Here is an 18,166-nt window from a genome sequence, read left to right on the forward strand (position 1 = left end):
GTTTGGGTTCGATTTGCATAAGAAAAGTGTTTTCATTTTTCTTCTACGTGTCCTACAAACGGAGATATTGCGATTCAAAGTTCGAATGTGACGATTTTACGATTAAGAAACTCCGTTTTCTCCATCATCATCGTCAAGTGTGGGCAAGGGGGGTTGCGGAAGGGGAGAAGAAATGTGCTACAGAACGTTCTTCATTGGCTAGAGACTTGGCCAATCAAGAAGCACTATAATGTCTCGCGCCATGTGTGAATATTAGTGTTTACGACGTGATGAAGTGCAAGAAGTAGTTTGAGTGTGTTCAAGTGCAACAGTCCAGCACTGCAGCTATAAAGAACACATGTCAAGGAAGATGTGAGACCGGGCGGAGAATCCGAACGCAGCAAAGGAAGACATGTGCTGCTGTAAGTACTTTTTGGTTATGTTGATTAGCTGTCAATAATTTTATATCTACGTTCTTCATGCCAGTGTTACCAGACTGTTCGCAACCTGCTAATAATTGCATTTCTGTCCTTTGATCAATGATTAATTTTATTTATTGCATTTCTGTTCTTTAATCGATAATTAATTTTATAAATGTTCTATTTATGTTCTTCATGGTAACTGTTCGCAACCTGCTAATAGTTTATTGCATTTCTGTTCTTCTATTGATAATTACTTTTATACATTTTATATCTTTGTTCTTTATGGTATTGTTAAATGTTTATTGCATGTGTGTTCTTTTAGTTTATTGCACTTCTGTCCTTTTATCGATGGTAAGGATGAGAGCGGAAGAGTGATGTGAAAGTTGGATGGATGTGGAGAAACATTTAGAGATAAAGAGTCACGCATGAGTTCCTTTACGATGGTGAGGTTGATGCCGGAAGAGTGATGTGAAGCTGGGATAAATGCTGGATGGATGCAGAGAGAGATATAAAGATAAGGACATAAATTTTATATATCCTGACGTTCAGCACGTTAGTCATTGTTCTTTTATCGATGATTAATTTTTTAAATTTTATATCTAATAGTTTATTGAATTTCTGTTCTTCTATTGATGATTACTTTTATACATTTTATATCTTTGTTCTTCATGGTATTGCTAAATGTTTATTGCATGTGTGTTCTTATAGTTTATTGCACTTCTGTCCTTTTATCGATGGTGAGGATGAGAGCGGAAGAGTGATGTGAAAGTTGGATGGATGTGGAGAAACATTTAGAGATAAAGAGTCACGCATGAGTTCCTTTACGATGGTGAGGTTGATGCCGGAAGAGTGATGTGAAGTTATCATTACAATTACAATCATTACATTCGTATATATTCTTTCCGATGTTTCGCATCATCGTTCACCGAGTTTCCTTCGCTTCCTTTTCGTTATGACAGTTACATGTAGGCAGAGATATATATTATTGTTAATATGTGTTGTAATTGTGTAGTTTATTTACGAAGATATTTACACAGTATAATTATACTGTTTCAACATCATCTTATAAAATCATCTTACTTCTAACAAAACGATTTTCTTCGTAAATATCTTCGTAAATAAACTACACAATTCTACACAAAACTACACAAAGTTTATCCTTGCGTTTTTCTCGTGAAGTACTGCTTTTACAGTAATAGTGTATAGAACATAAAAGTTTCGTTTTGAAGAGAAGAACAACTTGTATTTGAAACTTTTTCCACTAAAATGAATATTTACGAAGATAATGAAAGAAATATACAAAAAAGTTTTTCTTCATTTTGACCTTGAAGATGACCTTCGCGCCAATTTTCATTGCCATATTCGTAATCAGCGCGTCACAATACAATAGTATACAAAATTGCAGAACAATCGGAGGTATGGGCTTTTCGGAAGTACAGCCAGAATTTTTTATTCGGTTTAGCAGCGCCAAGTATTTTCAAAAAACACATTTGTATTGACATATTTATATATGTATATGTATTAAAATATTTATTCGTATCAATTCAAATATCTTATGAATGTACTTAAGATGGTCTTAAATAAGAATCAGCAATGAATATCAGCCAAAGAATAATAATAAAAAGTAATAGATTTTCTGGTTTGCATAAATACCCAACTAAAGTAATAGATTTTCTGGTTTGCATAAATACCCATTGTAGTTGGCGCAATTTGTTAATATCATTAGTTTTGTAGAGTTCTTTTTTGAAAGAATTTCGGGTTTGAAAGAATTACAGAATACACAGCCATTTGGCTAATGGCACGATTGGCTGTGTATTCTGTAATTCTTTCAAACCCGAAATTCTTTCAAAAAAGAACTCTACAAAACTAATGATATTAACAAATTGCGCCAACTACAATGGGTATTTATGCAAACCAGAAAATCTATTACTTTTTATTATTATTCTTTGGCTGATATTCATTGTTGATTCTTATTTAAGACCATCTTAAGTACATTCATAAGATATTTGAATTGATACGAATAAATATTTTAATACATATACATATATAAATATGTCAATACAAATGTGTTTTTTGAAAATACTTGGCGCTGCTAAACCGAATAAAAAATTTTGACTGTACTTCCGAAAAGCCCATACCTCCGATTGTTCTGCAATTTTGTATACTATTGTATTGTGACGCGCTGATTACGAATATGGCAATGAAAATTGGCGCGAAGGTCATCTTCAAGGTCAAAATGAAGAAAAACTTTTTTGTATATTTCTTTCATTATCTTCGTAAATATTCATTTTAGTGGAAAAAGTTTCAAATACAAGTTGTTCTTCTCTTCAAAACGAAACTTTTATGTTCTATACACAATTACTGTAAAAGCAGTACTTCACGAGAAAAACGCAAGGATAAACTTCCGAAAAGCCCATATCTCAGATTTCCCTGAAATGTTGTATACTATTTTATTTTGACGCGTTAATTATGAATATAATAATGAAAATTGGCGACAAGGTCATCTTCAGAGTCAAAATGAAGGAAAACTATTTTTGCGGTATCCAATGTGTATAATTACCGGTTATATTTTCTGAAATGGGAGCCCCGGACATATACGTTCGGTTTTCAGCCCGCTTCGCGGGAGGGCGGGGCTTCGCCCCTCCCCCCGCCGGGATCCGTGCCGTGTACCAAGTGATCAAAATCTGTGTGAAATTTGTTACACTGGCTCTGGCGGGGGGGGGGGGCGAAGCCCCTGCCCCCCCGTCCTCCCACAAAGCGGGCTGAAAACGATGCCAATACCATCCCACACCGCCCCCTATGTTTAAAAACCTTTTGAAGGTCACTCAGAAGGGTCACCTGTATAATATGTGTCAAGGTCATCGGAGCTGACGCCCCTAAAATGTATAATTACCATATAATCTAACTCAATTCATAAATTCGCGAAAATAGTCAGCAACTGCCAAAGAAGCATTTTTCTCGTGAAGGACTGCTTTTACAGTACTTGTGTATACGACATAAAAGTTTCGTTTTGAAGAGAAGAACAACTTTTATTTGAAACTTTTTCCACTAAAATGAATATTTACGAAGATAATAAAAGAAATATACAAAAAAGTTTTCCTTCATTTTGACCTTGAAGATGACTTTCGCGCCAATTTTCATTGTCATATTCGTAATCAGCGCGTCAAAATACAATAGTATACAAAACTGCAGAACAATCGGAAGTATAGGCTTTTCGGAAGTTTATCCAAAATTCTTAGTATTTAAATAATCTAAACATTACAATAATTTGTTTAGACTCTAATTTACACAACAACTTGCCGAAATACATAAAATATATGTACAAATGTAGTTAATTACACTTATTCTATACTTAACTCTAATGTCTCACATACACACACACGCGCGCGCGCACGAGAGAGAGAGAGACACACACACACCTAACTTACATAACACAATCGCCGAAATACACACACACATTCACAAGAGAGGAAGAAAGAGAATAAGGCAATTAACATATTGGTTTGATTTGTTTAGAATTGTTTATTCGGTTTAGCAGCGCCAAGTATTTTCAAAAGACACATTTGTATTGACATATTTATATATGGATATGTATTAAAATATTTATTCGTATCAATTCAAATATCTTATGAATGTACTTAAGATGGTCTTAAATAAGAATCAACAATGAATATTGGCCAAAGAGTAATAATAAAAAGTAATAGATTTTCTGGTTTGCATAAATACCCAACTAAAGTAATAGATTTTCTGGTTTGCATAAATACCCATTGTAGTTAGCGCATTTAATATCTACGCAAACATCAATACAAATATTTATTAGTGTAACAATGTAAACTAAATATGTTATTGTAAATATTTTCTATTCTGAAAAACAAATACATTTGTAGCAACATTTTCAGTGGCCAAGCAACTTCTTTTTGCCGTAACGATGTTTCCTGCTGTTGAAAAAGTTCTTTCGGAAGCTACAGAAGTAGCCGGAATGCTTAGTTATTTTTTGGCCAACTGTGCTACGAGCGGAAATCAATTTTCATTGGATTTCCACTATTCAAGAGGGTCCAAATTCATGTCAACTTCTGGTTGAGCTAAATATGCTGTATATTGTACGATCTGATAGCTGCATCAATAAATTTTTAATCACACAAGAAATATGCTCGTTTTTTTCATAGTTATTTGAAGCAGTGCTGAAGTGATTATCAATTAAAGTGCGGATAATTGGATTCACCATGGAAAGTGTTGCTCCTGATAGAACTGTGGTCGCGACTTCTAAAGGTTTCAAAACCTCCACCAGAGCTTCTAATACATTCCAATCTCTTTCAAAAATTTCCAGAGCTTGTGCCTGTTTTTGACTTGTGACAGATTTATCTGCAAGAACATTCATTATAGCGTTACGATTTCCAATGAGTCTTTCAGCCATCTGTAGATCTGTATTCCAGCGAGTACATACGCTTTATATGAGTTTCAATTTTGGCAAGTCAAGTTGTTCTTGTTTTTGCTCGAGACTTTTTGAAGCTATTGCAGAATGCCGGAAATGAGAAACAATTTTAGTTGCCTTATTTAATATATGAGATACTTCTCTTTCTTGAAGTGCATGTTGCACTGCTAAATGAATTTTTTGTGCAGCACAAGTTATATCGTTCGGGACATTAGGCATCATCTGCACAGCTTTCAAGATATTACTTGCATTATCGTTTGCGATGGCAACTATTTTCTCATGTATTTCGAACTGGACCATCACATTGTACAATATATCTGCCAGATTTTCAGCTGTATGGCGTTCTTCGAGCTCTTCTGTACAAACATTAAAACTGTGCGGTATCCATTTATCACCAATTATATGAGCGTTAACGCTTATGTATCCTTCCTGTGATCTTGAGGTCCAGCAATCCGTATCTATAGACACATACTGCACTCCGACGAGCATTCTCTGTATTTTTATTTTTACTTCATCTTCCAAAATGCGTAGTCGACGAATTATTGTTTGGCTGCATGGACAGTTGTAGTTTGATTCTAGTTCTTTCATAAAATCTTTGAAGGAAGAACTAGAAACAAAACTATACGGTAATTGACTGCATGCAACCAATTTCGTCACAGCTTTTGTTATCTTCTCAACACGTTCTTTGCTAATTGATCCTGATTTTTTTATCGAGCGAACTAATGATGTACGAGCTCGTTTTATTGGTGTTGTTGATATACTGTTATTTTCTTCAGAACTCTCTTCTAGCTGCGAATGTTCTGTACTATTTGTTGCTTGAGAGACATATGATTCCTGATGTACTAATCTGGAAACCATAGAAGAGTTTGCCGAATATTACATTGCTCTTAAAAAAGGATTAAAAATCAATCTAATAATCATAATAATTTAATAATAATTCATCCAATTTGTAAATTAGTAATTTCACATTAAATTCCGCGGTTTAAACTTTACAAAACATCGTCATTTTAAGCTTGAAAATTTTAAAGTAACCAATCCTTCGGTCAGCCAGAAATTTCAACAACGTAACCAATATTCATCAACACAATGGCAGTTTATTAATTCAAAGGTGACACGACGTTTCGACCACAACCTGGTCTTGTTCACGTGTTATATATGTCTTAATCTAAAAATACAAAGTAAATAATATAGGGTGACAATATAAACCATTAACGGACTTACTGCCAAATAAAGACACAAAGACACATCAAATAAATAAGTAAGCGACAAAGCGAACCGATCACTGTGAGAGCAAACACGCGAGTGATATTAGACAACAACATCACGGAGGAAGCGAGATGTTTTTCAAAATCTGGTCATATATACTAGGCAGACACTCAGTGTCTTTCTGCAGATTTATGGAATTATTCTGTTTACGGATAAATATCATCTCAGCTATTTCGCGTTTTCTAACATGTGTCTCCTGATGCAGAATCTTAACATTGGACCAATCGAAATTATGGTCATTGATAATTCTATGCCGGCTGCCAACAGACAAATCATCATCTCGTTTCTTTATATTCAATTTATGTTCATTAACTCTCACCGAAAGGTGCCTCTTCGTCTGACCTACGTAGCAGACCTCACAATCCTCACAATCAATCCGGTAAACAACATTGGTCTTCAAATAATTAGAGAGAATGTCTTTACCCAATCTGATGAATCTATCAAGCCTGTTAAATACGGTATAACAAACACGAAATTTACACTTCTTGTAGATTCTACAAAGCTTTTCACCAATCCCCCCGACATAAGGTACAGTTATGAACCGCTTTAACCTTTCGTTGGTATTATAATTCACATCCTTCCTGTGTCGCAGCGTCCTAAGACGTGTCGCAATGTGTCGATTGACAAATTCCATCGGGTAACAATTATTAAAGGATAGACCGAACAGTTTGTAAATTTAAATCATGGAATCGTTCGTCCGACAGTAACACCGCCCTGTCAGTTAACCCCGTGACAACGCTGACTTTATGCTGTAGCGGATTATTCGCATAAAAGTTTATATACCGCCCCGAAAAGGTAGGTTTTCGGTACCAATTCGTGATCAGGTTCCCGTTGTCTCTAATAATTGTAGTGTCTAGGAAATTAAGAGAAAAGCCGCATTCAACCTCAACGGTAAACTGCAAGCGCGGATGGTACGTATTAAAGATTTCCAACACATCATGGACCCTATCATCGGATGCACCAAAGCAAGTGCCTTCAAAGCTCTTAACAACGTCAAGCACAAATTTATTTATATCATACTGATCCCTCATGTCAAAAGGTAACCCAAACCTACCGCCAAGACTTAATATGTTCAACACATCAATCGGGATCACTCTTCCACTTATATTATTGATCCATTTACTCTTGTCAACATTTAAAAACTTCTCAAGAGAATTGTCAGTAACAGAACCATGTTTAAGGCGAATCCAATTAAACTTGTCAATTAATTTATTTTTCATGCGACATTCATGTATCATAAAATAGGTAGATTTGGGTTACCTTTTGACATGAGGGATCAGTATGATATAAATAAATTTGTGCTTGACGTTGTTAAGAGCTTTGAAGGCACTTGCTTTGGTGCATCCGATGATATTGTTAACGAGACTCGTATTCGTATTTCGAGCTCTGTGCATAAGTTTTTGATGCAGCGGCCGCGGTTAAACTCTATTGAGCGTTACATTTGTAGAGCGGGTAGCTTATGCAGACAATTTCTGAAAAACAGTGACGACTTGTTGGTCACCAGGGCTGACAAGGGCCAGGTCATTGTTATAATGGATAGAGACCGTTATATGACGCAAATGAAAGAAATGCTTGGTGATGAGGCTACATATTTAAAGTTGAACAAAGATCCGACTAAGAGGGTTGCAAATAAAATTAATGATCTAATTAAAGCGTGGCGTAACCTGGGTATTATTGACGAATGGACATATAAGGGTTTGCTAAATACCAGTAGTAACATACCACGGTGCTATGGACTACCAAAAGTCCACAAATCGGGTGTTCCGTTACGATTGATAGTTTCTGCTGTCGGTGGCCCCACGTACAATGTAGCCTCTTTCCTCCAACGCATTCTTTCTAATTCTATTTCCAAACCTAAATCGTATGTAAGAGACAGCTGGAGTTTTGTCCGTGAAGTCGCAGGCTTAACCATTGAACTGAATGAATCCATGGTATCATTTGACGTTGTTTCTCATTTCACCAATGTACCGAAGGAATTGGTTATGCAAGCCATTGAGAGAAGATGGGACCAGATAATGCCCACGACTAAATTCACTCTTGTCCAATTTTTACATGCGATTGACATTGTATTATGCTCAACTAGCTTCGTGTTTGACGGACAGTATTATGACCAGATTTGTGGTAGCCCTATGGGTTTCCCCCTATCACCGATTCTGGCTGATATCGTTCTAGATGACTTGGAGACTAGCTGCATTCAGAATCTTGATTTCAATGTCAAAATTTACCGTAGATACGTAGATGACGTATTCACTATCTTACCAACTGATAGGGTCCATGATGTGTTGGAAATCTTTAATACGTACCATCCGCGCTTGCAGTTTACCGTTGAGGTTGAATGCGGCTTTTCTCTTAATTTCCTAGACACTACAATTATTAGAGACAACGGGAACCTGATCACGAATTGGTACCGAAAACCTACCTTTTCGGGGCGGTATATAAACTTTTATGCGAATAATCCGCTACAGCATAAAGTCAGCGTTGTCACGGGGTTAACTGACAGGGCGGTGTTACTGTCGGACGAACGATTCCATGATTTAAATTTACAAACTGTTCGGTCTATCCTTTAATAATTGTTACCCGATGGAATTTGTCAATCGACACATTGCGACACGTCTTAGGACGCTGCGACACAGGAAGGATGTGAATTATAATACCAACGAAAGGTTAAAGCGGTTCATAACTGTACCTTATGTCGGGGGGATTGGTGAAAAGCTTTGTAGAATCTACAAGAAGTGTAAATTTCGTGTTTGTTATACCGTATTTAACAGGCTTGATAGATTCATCAGATTGGGTAAAGACATTCTCTCTAATTATTTGAAGACCAATGTTGTTTACCGGATTGATTGTGAGGATTGTGAGGTCTGCTACGTAGGTCAGACGAAGAGGCACCTTTCGGTGAGAGTTAATGAACATAAATTGAATATAAAGAAACGAGATGATGATTTGTCTGTTGGCAGCCGGCATAGAATTATCAATGACCATAATTTCGATTGGTCCAATGTTAAGATTCTGCATCAGGAGACACATGTTAGAAAACGCGAAATAGCTGAGATGATATTTATCCGTAAACAGAATAATTCCATAAATCTGCAGAAAGACACTGAGTGTCTGCCTAGTATATATGACCAGATTTTGAAAAACATCTCGCTTCCTCCGTGATGTTGTTGTCTAATATCACTCGCGTGTTTGCTCTCACAGTGATCGGTTCGCTTTGTCGCTTACTTATTTATTTGATGTGTCTTTGTGTCTTTATTTGGCAGTAAGTCCGTTAATGGTTTATATTGTCACCCTATATTATTTACTTTGTATTTTTAGATTAAGACATATATAACACGTGAACAAGACCAGGTTGTGGTCGAAACGTCGTGTCACCTTTGAATTAATAAACTGCCATTGTGTTGATGAATATTGGTTACGTTGTTGAAAATTTTAACTATTTATCTATAAGTTTATTTATGTAGATAATAAATGAATGAATAAAAATTAAATAATAAAATTTCTGAGTATAATAGTTTATTTACTCTATACTGTCATCGTGCGGACGTTGTATCGCTTCGGTTGATGGACGGATTGAATGAACATTCTTTAAATGTTCGAAAAATGTTGAAGTAGATCCGTGAGTTTGCAGCACCGAATCGCAAATTAGGCATGTCGCCGATTTTCCGTTTGCAGCTTTATCACAATGTGCCCATACCCAACTTTTTCATGTTTAAATTTCCTAAAATATTTGATAAAATATTTGATTAATCCGAATAAAAGAATATATTCAATATATAATCAAGTAAATCACTTTTGAAATCGAATAAATATTTTGTATTGAACAATGAAAACACGGTGAATAAAAACGTAAATAATATCACAAAATTTTAGTTTTTATAGATCCTTGATTTCTCTAAATTGACGAAGAATCGACGTACCTTTATTTATCGTAGAATCCAGAATTATATGAAATGTCGTATCACAGTCGTATTTTTAATAATATTAATACTTTATAATATAATATTTATATAATATTTATATAATATTTATTACTAATAAATTTTTTGTAACAAAGACCACGCGCCTTCACTTTCAAACGATTATTTAGATGTTGCTGCTAGCAACTTGCTTCTGCGTGACACCGAAAATCCTATCGCAAATAGCAAAGAAATAGAAAATACGTGATAACATAAGCTGAAATTGGTTGCATGTAGTCAATTACCGCATAATTTCAAGTTATTGACCTTCGAAGACTACTTCACATCTTCGAAGCTTCGATCCTTCGAAACATCGTACCTTCGAAGATTCCTTCGTTCCTTTGAAGCTTCGAAGCTTCGATCCTTTGAACCTTCGTACCTTCAAAGATTCCTTCGTTGCTTCGAAGTCTTTCGAAGCTTCGAAGCTTCGAAAAAGTAACAGTCCTATTCGAAAATTGCGCAACCTTTGCGTCGACTTTATCGACGACACGATCCAACTGAGCGTACGTCAGCTCGATGCAGCGGTCCAGGTTAATCATGGTGAGGAACGTGAATTCGGTCATCATCAACCGTACGTCGGACGACTCCAGACACACGAATTTGGTATCGTTCATCGCACTGAATCGCACCGTCAACGGTCCAACGGTGATAGGACGGCCGCGAACATCCTTGCAGAGACGGTTCTGAATGTCCCATCGTTGTTCGTATAGTCCCTTCCACGTTTCGAGAGACAGGATCAGCTCGTTTCCCCGATGATCGTCTATCGCGATCTCGACGTAGCTCGGTGGACCGACGTTGATGCCGATGTCTAGGTACTTATATCCCGTAGCCGTCAGCGCGTATCTCCTGCCCAGTATGCGAACTGCACGACGCGTGGGTAAAACGCTAAGATCACAAACAAAAATAATTAAGAATAGTTAAAAAATCAAAAGTATAAGACAAAGGGGAAGATTCATAAACGTACCTGGTACATTGCTTCGGTGGAGCGTCCTGAAGCGAAACGTAATAGTTCATGCTGCTTCCCTCAGCGGAGTACATTGCTGCTGCTGGTTAGGTTTTGCACGCACAGTGGTTGACTCAATACTGAACATGCACGAACGTGTTCGCTTCTTCAACCAATTATAAGGAGAGAGGAGGGGGGGTTAAACGTTTTTAAGTGCCGATGTCAACGCTGCTTACGTATAAAGTATGGAATGCAGGGTGACGCAATACTGAACGTGCACGAACGTGTTCGATTCTTCAACCAATTATAAGGAGGGGGAGGGGGAATACATTTTTATTAAGCGCCGATGTTAGCGCTGCTTACGTATAAGGTATGGAATCCGTGCAACGCAACCGATAAACGAATAGGAAAGGGAGAGGGGAAATAAGAAGAATTGTGTTGCATTAATAACATATTTTATTTCGTATGGTAAGACCACCAATTAAACAGTTTACATACATTTTGCAAAGCACAATTGGTTATATGTGTGTTACAAAGCAAAGTATGCGTAACGTCCAGCTTATCCAAAGATGGTACGTCCTCGTAGTGAGCGTCGATAGTTTCGATGTAGATATCATCGTCCATGAGCAGATTCCGCAGCCATTCGCGTTTCTTACGTCTCTTGACGTATACGACGGTATATGATGCTTCGTCCGTCACCGCCTTTGTAATCAGATCTTTAGCCCTGTTGTACGGAACCGTTCCATCGTCCCATTGTAATCCATGATGATTCGTCATCAACCAGGATGCACGGCGTCTCTCCGCCTTGGTGAGACCGTACCATGATACGCAGGGTCCAAAGATATAGTGAGAGAGAATATATCCATTTCGCAGCACGGCAACTTCCTTCGCGACGAAGTTTCCGCCGATGATGAAGCCTTGCAGATCTACGAACGTCGGTACGGACATGACTGGTTGTGGTATCAACGCGTCGACTACAACCGATCTCGATGCATCGCGGATGTTTTTTATATATACCGCGGTTCTCAATGTTATCACGTTTAGGTGATTCTGCGTACAACGTTGGTCAACAGGCTGTATTCGACCACGCGATCGTGTATGATGAGACAGTAGGCCGTTGTAAATGGCGGTACATTCTCCTTGCAATCAAATTCCAATCGCACGTCCACGGTGGCGCTCTTGACTGACTCGTTCTGTCGCAAACAATCGATAACCACGAAGGGTCCTTGTAAAACAAAGTTGACAGGGCTCAAATATGGCCCGGCGCGACTGCAGTTGTAATAAGCCCTAGGGAAACGTGAATACATGTCGTAAAGGACGGCGTATTTGTTCCTCTCGAAATCCACATTCAGGTCATCGTATGGATAAAATTCCGAGTTCAGATACAGTTTCACGTTGGTTAGTTTGCAGGTGTCGAATTGGGTAATGTTCGCGGACATGACGTTCTTCCGGCCTGTCTGCAGAGCAAAGACGACATATCGCGGCTTCTCAAGATGAGTCACGGTCTTAATGGCCCACGAATGCTTGGTGGTGCTCTGTAACAGCGGATACTCGTACAAGTCCCACGAGCGAAAACCCATGGTGAGGTATCGTCCGCTCTCCAAAGCACGCAGCATCGACAGCTTATTTACCTCGTTCAGTAACACGTGCGGCATTCGCCATTGTATCTTGAATATGTCGATCACAGGCTCCCACTCGGGATCTCCCAGCACACTATTTTTATCGTCGCGCGATCGTATTAGAATCAGTTCGTGACGAGCGTTGATCACCACGCGTTTGTAATCCTTGCAAAACCCCAGTAACATAGAGAGCGGTACACAAAAATTAAAGTGCCCATCTATATTACCGACGTACCTATCCCAACCGGAATTATCCAGGACTACGTCCCTGTCGGGTGATAATGTTGTATAATTTTTTATTGTCGAAGTCGTTCCAACGTTTCTGTTACGATTAATCTCCACGCCGTCAAGTTCGTAGCGAATCTCATCGAACATGAACGCCACGCAGTTACTTCCCATCACCATACGAGGCCCAATATGCTCTCCGTTGCGCAACGTTAGTTTTCCCTCGATGTACAGATAACTTTCATGCGGCAGCGTGTACAGATCCTGTTGCTGTATGGGTATTTTTATCTCGTCGCTGTGTCCGAATGTCGTGTTGGCGAACGGATTGTACGTGTGAGTCTCGATCTTGACGATGCGATCGTCGAAGATCGGTTCGTCCCCGATGTTGAGGATCTCGGTCATTTTAGATATCGCGTACTGCGAATCCCAAAGATCTCAAATATGCAACGTTCGATGCTGTGAGTCTCTTCTTCTTCCTGTTACAACGGGATGACCGGCTGTTATCGAATGTTGACGCTGTCGGTCTCGTAAAGATTGTGTTATTGCTCGCTTGCTTCGCTTCGCTCAATACGATCATCTCATACACGTTATCGTCGTCGCACGTGCAGTCTGACGGTGATCTCTTCTCCACGAAAGTCGAGCAATCGGCCGGCCTGGTCGACGACGCGTATCGTTAGATCCGTAATGCACCGTACGATGATTGGCACGTAAATAGTCTGTCTCGGCCTTTCCAATATCTTATATCCCGATGGCACGCTCGGCGAAAATTCGTGTATCGTGTGCACGCGCTCGCCGTTGCTGTACGCACCCGCGGTCACGTTACACTCTACGCGGATAATGTTCACGTTGATAATGTTGATCGACGTGTCCGATTCGTGCCATTGTTGCGGCTGCAGTATACGCTGCGATGTTAATCCCAGCAGTGATCCAATGTTGTTTGGTTTTTCGAAATTTATTCTGTAGGCGCATTTGATCTCGCTTCTCATCGTATTACGATTAGCGCGGAGCACTATCGGGTATTCGTCCCTGGTATCAACCACGTCCCGTTTCTCTGATATTGCACATTTCAAAAACTCAATCATGTCTTGCACTTCGTACGATCCATCGGGAATCGTAATCTCCGCGTCGTCTTCGCCAAAGTAAAATTTATTGTTCGAGGCGTTCACGTTCGGTATCGCGTGATAGGTCTCAAAGTCCATTAGACCGAGCTCGTAATCACCGTCGCTCACATCTATGACTGGAAAGTAGTTTACCGTGAGAATACTACTCCTCCCGATCAACGTGAGTGTCAGCGATATATGGAGAAACCACCCAACGAATACTGAATATTCACGGCACCCCGTTAGGCTTTAAATTCATACTGATCGTCGACCGTTTGGAGAAACCTTAGACACAATTGTCCGCAGATGCTCTGATCGTAAGTTTGATAGGACTTTCGATTGTACCGAATCTTCACCGCGTTAGGTCCGAAATATTGCACCAGTTCCCTCGGCGGTCGAAGATCACCAAAACTGTCAAAATATATCACGTGGTCTCCCCTCTTTGCGTATGCTACCCAATGAGTACCGGAACCCGGTGCGTCGTTCAGATTCACGATACCGCTCTCGTTGCGACGTACACCGCCCATCAGTAACGAGTTACGCATGAAAACACCTTTAAAGTATGGTACGCGCATACGCCTTGCCAGTTGATCCAATTGTACATTGGTGGTTACATCCGTAGACATCTTTAACGCCTTTTTGACGTTTTTTTTTCTTCTTCGTTACTGTGCCCTGTCCTCGTTTGTACGGGGCGAGATACAGTCCGCGACCTTCCATTGCGCGATGGTGACGCTGCATTTCCTGCAGTTGACGCTGCACGGCTTTGCTGTCGTCCACCGCTTTCACGACTCCCGCTGCCCCGGCGGCCAACGATCCGAGCACACCCAGCATCGGTAGAATCGGCAATATACCGCCGCGTTTCGCTACCGGAAGTATTCGTTTCTTCGTCGTTCTTTTTTCCGTCGTCGTCTTCTTCTTCGTTTTCAGACCCATACCGAGCTTCGTCTTGGCCCTCATCGCTGCTTAGACAGCCGTGGAGGCGGCTCTCTCTCCCAGAGTCGAATCCCTCACGAAAATGCGTTCTCGCGCTCTCTTGGTGAGTATCCTATCCGCCGCGTGTCTCTCGGTGAGATCCTTACTCCGAGAATATGCTATGTCGTGCTCGCGGCACGCTGCGTCCAATGGATTTATACCCGGATCACCTCTGGCTAACCGTTTCTCGAGTCGCGTACCCGGACCGCAAAACTGATAACCGGGGATGTGCAGCTCGAAAGGAAGCGCGTTTATCGCGCGATCCAGCAAACTTCCACCTCTCACTGATTCGTTCGTCGCGAGCACCGACAACATTCACAGCAATCCCTGATCAACGGTGCCGGACCGTCGATGTGCGTTCGTTGCCCCGGTCGATTGTAATGTTCGTAACAACGGCGGTAAGTCTGTACCTCTGCATCCGCCTTTATATGTTCCGGGAGCTTGTTCCACACGTGTTCGATGTAGTCTTCGCACTCCCGCAACAGAATTACCTTTGGCACAAATTGCAACTGCTCAGCGGTTAAACCGAGTATATCGGAAGGACACGTCAGCGTGACAAACATTTTGATACTGAGCGATTCGCGGTTTCACGCGCCTATAAATAGGCGATTCCACTCCTCCACCTAGAAGTGACAAAATGCGATTCGTGCGGCAACCATTGACGATACAGGTTACGAACTGCGACGACAGATTACGACAGATGGGGGACAATGATGAGAAACGCAAACATGGCCCTGTGCTGCCGACCACTATACGCGCGATCATCTACGGCCCCTCGAACTGCGGTAAAACCAACGTTCTGATAAGCCTGCAGTAGCGCGATTCTGTAACTCGTTATGTCGACGTTATGTGCTCATAACGACAATTGCCAATTCGTTATATAACGCTATAACCTTATAACGTCAAATGAAATTTTGTACGTAAAGTGGTAACGACTGTTGTCGGCTATTCATAACGAAAATGTCGGTATGATGTCGTTATATGTCGTTATCGTAACGTGTGGTTCGGTACTCCTCGGTAACGCATAACGACCACGTAACGACTGTATATTAGAGGTTAAAAGTGTTTAGAAGCATTTGGAATCGGTCGAAGTGTGGAAGTGAAAGTGTGTTCAGTGACTGTCTTGATAAAGGCTGCGTTCCGATATTCATTGCCAGTACTGAAAATCTATAGTGCACGTGACATAAACTATAGATTTTCAGTACTGGTAGTGAATTTCGGAACGCAGCCAAAGTCTCCATGTATACGTCATAACCGTGTATATTAAAAGAAAAACGTTCAATAAAATCTGTGAGTAAAAGTTTACGTTGTTTATAATAATTAGTTCCAAGAAAATGATGTGTATTTATATCTCAATTTTCTTCCTAACGTATGGAACGTTGTATTGTTGATATAAAATTACTCCTTTCGAGTTCTTATTTCTATAGACTCATAAAAATTTATATTTCTGTACAATCCATATATTTAAGCGTATGTATATTACAAATTATTTTATTTGAAGAGAATATGACTCTTGAATATTTGGCATGGGAAATGGCGTTAATGGTTAAAAGAGTGCGTCGATTAGAACGGCGTGTGGAAAGAAGACGGCTAAGAGATGCTCAGAACCCTTTTCATCTTCCACGAGATGAATTTATTAACTGTTTTCGCCTAACTCCAGAACTTGTTATCGACATTGCAACGGCATTAAGACCCGATTTACAGAATGAACGACTTACCGGCTTAGTGCCAGAAATCAAAGTAACGTTGGAACAAAACTATTATAATGGTTTATAATATTAAATTTATAATATCAAAATGTAATCTTGAAACGTTTATTACAGGTGTTGATAGCCATACAGTTTTACGCCCAAGGTAGCTACCAAAGAAGCGTCGGCAATCAATTTCAGTGGAATGTTAGCCAGCCAACAACAAGCCGTTGCCTCCATACTGTAACTGAAGCCATCAATCGGCGTTTGTTGCGTAGGTGGATAAAATTCCCGATGACCGCAGAAGATCGACAGAAAGCGCGTGAAAAATTCTCCACTGCTGCGTACCCATTCGAAGGTGCTCTTGGTGCTATAGACTGTACTTTTATTCACATTATAGATCCTCACGAACATGAAGAGGCGTTCATTAATCACCATGGTCGCCATTCTTTGAACGTGCAAGCGGTAAGTTCTGATATTTTGCAAGTATATAATGTGGCTTTGCTGCAAATCTTTCGTCTATGTATAGCATTATCTACTTATGCTTTCAGATTGTTGATCCAGATATGAAGGTGCTCAACATCAATGCGAGATATCCAGGTGCCCGAAACGACTCATATATTTGGAGCACATCACCAATTCGTCGAGCAATGGAATTCCATTATAATCGAGGAGAACGGAAAACTTGGCTGATCGGTGAGTCTCATTTAATGAAAATAACGACTTTGAAGAAATGTACAACATAAAATACAGTAACAAATGAGATCTTGTATATTTTTATAAAATACTGAATATTAAATAATAATAATAATTCGTAACGTATTTGTAATATATTATTATTTTTCATTTTTCAGGTGATGCTGGATATCCTTTGGAACCGTGGCTCATAACACCCTTGGCCGATTTTCCTGAAGACACACGACAATTCCAATACACGCAGCAGCTTTGCAAAGCAAGAAATGTTGTTGAACGTTTCTTTGGTGTCTTAAAATCTGTATAGAGATGTCTTTCCTTTCAGCGTGTGTTGCTGTATAAGCCAGAATTTGCTGCCAAAATAGTTAATGCATGTGCAGTACTGCATAATATAAGAATTCAACATCGTTTACAAGATGTTGAAGAATTGCAAGCACTACTAGTTGCTAATAATCATCAAAATGAAAATGTTGGGTTTATTGATATCAATGAACATGTAGCTCGAAGAGGACCACGCGCTGTGGCTCAAAGAATTCAACACCAAATAATGAGAGAAAGATTTCCCAACTATCGCGACGCACAAGATGAAGAGCATGCTGAAGATAATTAAACGTGTTTATTTTTTCAGTTATTATCTATTGTTTGACGCTTTAAGGCCCATTCCACAACTTACTTTAACCGGAGTTTAACTCATGAAGAATTTACACTGCGTCACGTATACATTCTCTAGAAAACGAACTCCTACTGGATTGAACGTCATACATAGGACATCGGACGTAGTATGAATTCTTTATTAACGAGTTAAACTTTAGTTAAAGCAAGTTGTGGAACTGAGCCTAAATGAGAATATTTTTTTTCGTGATTGTCAAAA

General features: G+C 39.6%; 2 protein-coding genes and 1 pseudogene across 2 annotated transcripts; 2 read left to right on the top strand and 1 right to left on the bottom strand.

Moving 5' to 3' along the window:
- Positions 1 to 7,367: 7,367 nt before the first annotated feature.
- On the top strand, positions 7,368 to 9,419 carry LOC105282454. Its single transcript, XM_011344406.1, has 3 exons — positions 7,368 to 8,503; positions 8,868 to 9,214; positions 9,415 to 9,419. Exons 1-3 carry the CDS (start codon positions 7,368 to 7,370, stop codon positions 9,417 to 9,419), a joined length of 1,488 nt encoding a protein of 495 aa, XP_011342708.1.
- A 2,619-nt stretch (positions 9,420 to 12,038) lies between these two features.
- Positions 12,039 to 13,244, bottom strand: LOC105282455. Its single transcript, XM_011344407.1, has one exon. It carries the CDS (start codon positions 13,242 to 13,244, stop codon positions 12,039 to 12,041), a length of 1,206 nt encoding a protein of 401 aa, XP_011342709.1.
- Positions 13,245 to 16,420: 3,176 nt separating this feature from the next.
- Positions 16,421 to 17,905, top strand: LOC105282456 (annotated as a pseudogene).
- Positions 17,906 to 18,166: the final 261 nt, after the last annotated feature.

This window comes from Ooceraea biroi, chromosome 8 (assembly GCF_003672135.1).
Source record: "Ooceraea biroi isolate clonal line C1 chromosome 8, Obir_v5.4, whole genome shotgun sequence".
Classification (NCBI taxonomy): domain Eukaryota; kingdom Metazoa; phylum Arthropoda; class Insecta; order Hymenoptera; family Formicidae; genus Ooceraea; species Ooceraea biroi.

Excerpts from the sequence above, each read along its gene's own strand:
- LOC105282454 (XM_011344406.1), top strand. The coding sequence starts at position 7,368 with ATGAGGGATCAGTATGATATAAATAAATTTGTGCTTGACGTTGTTAAG. Across the intron at positions 8,504-8,867 it reads GGGAACCTGATCACGAATTG|GCTTGATAGATTCATCAGAT; the intron begins GTACCGAAAACC and ends CGTATTTAACAG.
- LOC105282455 (XM_011344407.1), bottom strand. The coding sequence starts at position 13,244 with ATGACCGAGATCCTCAACATCGGGGACGAACCGATCTTCGACGATCGC.